This window comes from Anser cygnoides, chromosome 9, assembly GCF_040182565.1.
Source record: "Anser cygnoides isolate HZ-2024a breed goose chromosome 9, Taihu_goose_T2T_genome, whole genome shotgun sequence".
Lineage (NCBI taxonomy): Eukaryota > Metazoa > Chordata > Aves > Anseriformes > Anatidae > Anser > Anser cygnoides.
In genome coordinates this window covers 24,935,224-24,940,464 of record NC_089881.1, presented here as the reverse complement: position 1 = coordinate 24,940,464, position 5,241 = coordinate 24,935,224, and the positions used below count along the sequence as shown (strand labels likewise).

Genomic DNA, 5,241 nt, shown 5'->3' with positions numbered 1-5,241 from the left:
CCAAGAAGGAGACCCCCCCACACACACACACAACCCCTCTGGGCAGCGAAGGACTGTGCAGAAATCACTGGCGATCCAACAGGCGGCCTTGGAAATTCTCTTTAAAACGGTGACACTGGGGCTGCCGCCCCTCTGAGCGTGGGTTTCGGGGGGGGGCTCCCCAGACCTTGCCCCACCTGGGGCTGCTGTCCCGCTGCCCCTCTGAGCGTGGGTTTCGGGGGGGGGCTCCCCCAGACCTTGCCCCACCTGGGGCTGCTGTCCCGCTGCCCCTCTGAGCGTGGGTTTCGGGGGGGCTCCCCCAGACCTTGCCCCACCTGGGGCTGCTGTCCCGCTGCCCCTCTGAGCGTGGGTTTCGGGGGGGGCTCCCCCAGACCTTGCCCCACCTGGGGCTGCTGTCCCGCTGCCCCTCTGAGCGTGGGTTTCGGGGGGGGGCTCCCCCAGACCTTGCCCCACCTGCTCCCAGCGCAGAGACGCGGCGGGCGCGCTGCTACCCCCGGGCATCCCCGGGCCCCCCGCACCCCCCGGGGCCCCCCGCACCCCCCCGGCCGCCCACGGGGGCTCTCTGGGTGCCCTGCGGGATTCCCGGCGGCCCCGCGGCTTTCGGCTCCCCGCCTGCAAAGGAACAGCGCCCCGGGGAAGTCCTGCTCCGCCGCCCCTATAAAGGCGGCGCGGCCCCGCAGAGCAGCCGGAGAGCCCGGGGCAAAGCCATGGAGGAGCGAGGAGCCGCCAGGGGCACCGGCACCGCCAGGGCCACCGGTACCGGCACCGGCACCGGCGGGGGCTCGGGGCGCTGGGCGCTGCTGGCCGCGCTCTGCCTGGCGCTGCCCCTGCCCGCCCCGGCGCTGCCGCCGCCCGGCCCCAGCCTGGTCCCGGAGCTCCGCCGCTCCCGGGCGCTGCTGGACGCGGCCAGAGCCTCGCTGCTCAGCCTCAAGGTGGGAGACGGGCGGCGAACGGCCGGTGCCCGGGATGGGGCGGTGGGGCGGTACTTGGGACGGACGGGTGCTAGGTGGTGGGGCCCGGGATGGAGGGATGCTGGGTGGTGGGACCCAGGATGGGGTGGTGGTACTGGGATGGAGGGATGCTCGGTGGTGGCACTGGGATGGAGGGATGCTTGGGGGTGGGATGGAGGGATGCACTGGGATGGAGGGATGCTCGGTGGTGGCACTGGGATGGAGGGATGCTCAGTGATGGTACTGGGATGGAGGGATGCTCGGTGGGGGTACTGGGATGGAGGGATGCTCAGTGATGGCACTGGGATGGAGGGATGCTCGGTGGGGGCACTGGGATGGCGGGATGCTCGGTGGTGGCACTGGGATGGAGGGATGCTCGGTGGGGGCACTGGGATGGAGGGATGCTCGGTGGTGGCACTGGGATGGAGGGATGCTCGGTGGGGGTACTGGGATGGAGGGATGCTCGGTGGTGGTGCTGGGATGGAGGGATGCTCGGTGGGGGTACTGGGATGGAGGGATGCTCGGTGGGGGCACTGGGATGGAGGGATGCTCGGTGGGGGCACTGGGATGGAGGGATGCTCGGTGGGGGCACTGGGATGGAGGGATGCTCGGTGGGGGCACTGGGATGGAGGGATGCTCGGTGGGGGCACTGGGATGGAGGGATGCTTGGTGGGGGCACTGGGATGGAGGGATGCTCAGTGGTGGTTCCCAGCTGGGAGGGTGCTCTGTCTCAGCTCCCTGCCAGCCTCTCTAACCGCTCCTCGCACCTTCCCCGAATTTAGCACCTGGGTTTGGGCAGGTGCCTTTCTCAGCTCCGCCTTTCTCAGCGCGGTGGCAGCCAATTGCACCGCTCCCAGTTTGGAACATGCTTTTTCTCTGACGCTGCTACACAGCTGGCTCTGGGAGTACCTGCTCCCGACCTTGGCGTTGCGTTTGCGTGCTGTCACTTTGCTGCCCCAACACCCTCCCGCACCAAAGCCCCCTGGCAGCAGCACCAGGGGGACTTTTTTTTTTTTCTTTCCCTTTTTTGGCTAAAATTCCCTGCTATTGTTGCAAGCTTCATCTCAGAGAAGCCCTAAAGAAAGCCACTGAATAGGTGTAGTGTGGTTGGACAACGCTTGTGGTGTGTCACTGAGCACTGCTAAGTGCGGGTGGTATTTGCTATTTCTGACTTCCTAGGAGACAATTTTACATCTGAAATTACAGTGACACAAAGTTCTCCACAGATTCAGCGTCTGCGAGAACAATTTGTGCTGCTAAAGTAATGGAGACATGCACCCAGCAACAGCACAGAGAACAAAGCCTGAGCGTGTTTAGCACAACTGCCACATTTTCCTCCACTTCAGACACTTGGTCCGTTTGCCACCTTCTGGAGCTGAATCAATGACCCCCATTTATTTATTTATTTATTTCTCTCTCTTTTTAACGCAGGAACATGGGACACTGGGATTTGAATGTACCCTGGAAGAGGTTGATCTCGAAGATATCACTAAGGATAAAATCAACACGATAAAGGCGTGCACATCTGAGGATCCAAGGGTAAAAACAAACGATCAGGATTCAGCATCCCAGTGTCATGGAAGAGCCATGAGGAAACTCACATTTCCACATTTTAATGCATGTATCGTTTCTTCCTTCATTTGCAGACTGGAAACTGTCCAGTGCTGGAAAGTTCTACTTTTGATAAGGTAAACTGGAGGTTTCTCAAAAGAATCACTTATTTTGCTTGGTTTGCATTTGAAGCTTTTAGCAACAAATTCCAGCATTTCTTAATAATTCTGACTTTCGCAGCGCAAATGCCTGCGGGGGATCTATGAAGATCTGAAAGCCTACAGGGCAGAGCTCAGCGACCAGAAGGTGCTGACGTCCATTGACGAGATGATGAAAGTAAGCGTTTCTGCCTCGGTCCTTTCTATTATTTCTGCCTTAAACCAGAGCTTTAACCCAGAGCGTTCTGTTCTGCAGTTAGTTGTAGAGTGAATGATCATTTCTGATAATTCAGAAAACTGTCACTGGTTTTTCTAGAAGGTAAAGGAGGCAGATATTAAGGGCTCGTTGGGTTTGCTAGCTTCACAAAAGCTGATAGAGGGGAAAAAAAAAAATCATTACCTGTGCATCTTCAAAGAGGTTGGAGAGCCTCACCACCGCAGGGCTGACTGCAGAGAGCTTCTTAGGGATAGCGGGAAGAGTCCGTGCGCCCCGATGGACACCTTGGTCTGGGAGGACGCGGAATTAATCCCTGTCCCCCTTCCTAACGCCGCTGCACCCCGCAGGCCCTGCAGCCGGGCAGCCCGGGCGCGCTGCAGCCGCCGCCCAGCGCGGCGCTGACCTCCTTCAAGGACCGCATGAGGCTCTGCGGCGTCCTGCACGCCTTCCGCATCCGCGCCGTCACCATCGACAGGATGATGAACTACCTGAGCGCCCTGTGAGCCCCCCGGGCAGCCCCCGAAGCTGCCTTGGAGGGTTGCAGGAAGAAGACATGGCGCGGTGGGTGTCCTGCGACTCGGCTGGGGGCTTTGTAGGAAGCGAGCACGTCCCATTTTACCGAGTTTCTTATAAGGCGTGTTTTAGTGAGCTGTTGCCAGTGCCTTTTAAGCTATCTTGTTAAATTTCTACACTTCTAGACAATAAGCTATATCATACGATAATGTTCTCAGACCACTGAACACTCAGCTGTAACCTGTCTTAAATGTTTTATTTATTCAGGTTTCAGAAACTGAAACGTATTTATAATATTCCTGATTTATTTATTATGAAGTTCCTTATTTATTCTATTTATTGCCTAATAAAATTACACGTTGCATAAAAAAAAAAACACGGTGACCTTTTCTTCCTTGAGTTATGACACAAATCGATAAGACAATCGTATCGACCGGACTCTTAAAGTGCTTGGCTACTGCCCCCCTCTAAGCAGCGTACCACGGTACCACCCAGCCCTGGGGGCAAATTCAAGAATCCAATTTCCCTCTTGTTCCTTCCCCCAGCTGCGTTTCCTGTGGATTGTCTCTCTGGACTGAGCCAGTCTTGTTCACAGCCCTTTCCAGCCCCTTGCACGGTTTCCTGGGTGAAAAGCCTGGCCCCGGGGAAAACAACAGCTGCGCTGTTTAATTCAATGGTGCGAGAATTTGGGGCAGAGCTCGTAAGGGCAGAAAGGATGACTGGGTGATTATTGTCCAAGTTCTTCCTTCCAGTGCTAAAGCCGGCCTAAAAAGAGGCGGGGTGGGAGGAGGACTGCTCTTCTCTGCTGGGATCAGCTCAGACAAGCTACGTCACTGCTGCTCTTTGTCCCACCAGCATCAGTGTCACCTGCATACCATGCCAGCCCCCACGCTGCCATCCTATAACCTCCCCCAGCTTGCTAACTGAACCAGAGCCGTGGTCCTTACCCCTACAGCGTGCCCGTAATGCGGACATAAGGCAAGAGCAGCCTCACACCTCGGTGCTCTGATGGCCTTCGTTGTATTGCTTCCATTCCTCCTTCCTGCAGGAACGGCAGTCACACAGACAGAGCCACATCATGACGACCAGAAATACAATACGTGTTTTGAAAAAGTTTCTTGATTTTGATTTAAAGAACTGCAGCGTTGAAGTATTGTATCTTTGGACCATCTGCTGCACTGCCCCCGTTCCTACAAGCAGGCAACCCACTTCCAGCTGTGTTTGACCCATTTCTGCTTTTGGCCAGGGAGTCCTATCAGAGCACTGCTTGTATCAGGTATCTTAAAATCCTCAGGTGCTGTGTAACATACAGATTTTGAGAACAAGATCTTTTAGTTAGCAAGCAAAATCAGCTAGCTTTAAAATAAGAGCCCCTTTGGAACTTCTTTTTTTTCCCTAAGCCACATCAAAATTACGAGCTGAGGTTGGCTTTGTAGACAAGGAAGCTTCTTGCCAAAGAGAAGTCACAGCAACTTACCTTTTTCTTTCTAAAGTCTGCATTTCGTCCCCTCTGGGTGCCCTGGCAGCTCTCGCAGCAGCTGGGGCACACAGGAGCAGCCTTCCCCTTCCTCCTTCTCCATCACAGGCAAAGTCTTGCTCAGTTTTTGCAAACCCCTTGATTTTGCATGCTCAGAAAGACTCGTTTTTGAGAATCTAGCTAATTTGCAACAAATCACCACCAAGTACGTGCAAATGGCTGTGAGCCCAATGCAGCCTGCCTGAGAGATCACCAGTACAAGGGGCCTGTACGTTCACAAAATATACAGTGGGGGTATGCCTTACCTTTCTAAACTCACTAATATTCTCCAACAAAAGCATTTTGTGCTGTAATTTAGCATCTGCACTCAATAGA

The 5,241-nt window shown here is 55.7% G+C and overlaps 1 protein-coding gene across 1 annotated transcript; it reads left to right on the top strand.

Annotated features, from left to right (window-relative positions):
* The first annotated feature begins 567 nt into the window (after window positions 1-567).
* On the top strand, window positions 568-3,746 carry IL12A (interleukin 12A). The gene is made up of 5 exons (XM_067002095.1): window positions 568-932; window positions 2,382-2,489; window positions 2,597-2,638; window positions 2,742-2,837; window positions 3,224-3,746. The coding sequence occupies exons 1-5, from the start codon at window positions 708-710 to the stop codon at window positions 3,377-3,379; spliced, it is 627 nt and encodes a 208-aa protein (XP_066858196.1). The 5' UTR covers window positions 568-707; the 3' UTR covers window positions 3,380-3,746.
* The last annotated feature ends 1,495 nt before the right edge of the window (window positions 3,747-5,241 follow it).

What these genes read in the sequence shown, in the direction of transcription:
- IL12A (XM_067002095.1), top strand. Translation starts at nt 708, where the DNA reads ATGGAGGAGCGAGGAGCCGCCAGGGGCACCGGCACCGCCAGGGCCACC. An exon ending in CCTCGCTGCTCAGCCTCAAG is followed by an intron (nt 933 to 2,381) that starts GTGGGAGACGGG and finishes TTTTTAACGCAG; the next exon opens with GAACATGGGACACTGGGATT. An exon ending in AAAGTTCTACTTTTGATAAG is followed by an intron (nt 2,639 to 2,741) that starts GTAAACTGGAGG and finishes TGACTTTCGCAG; the next exon opens with CGCAAATGCCTGCGGGGGAT.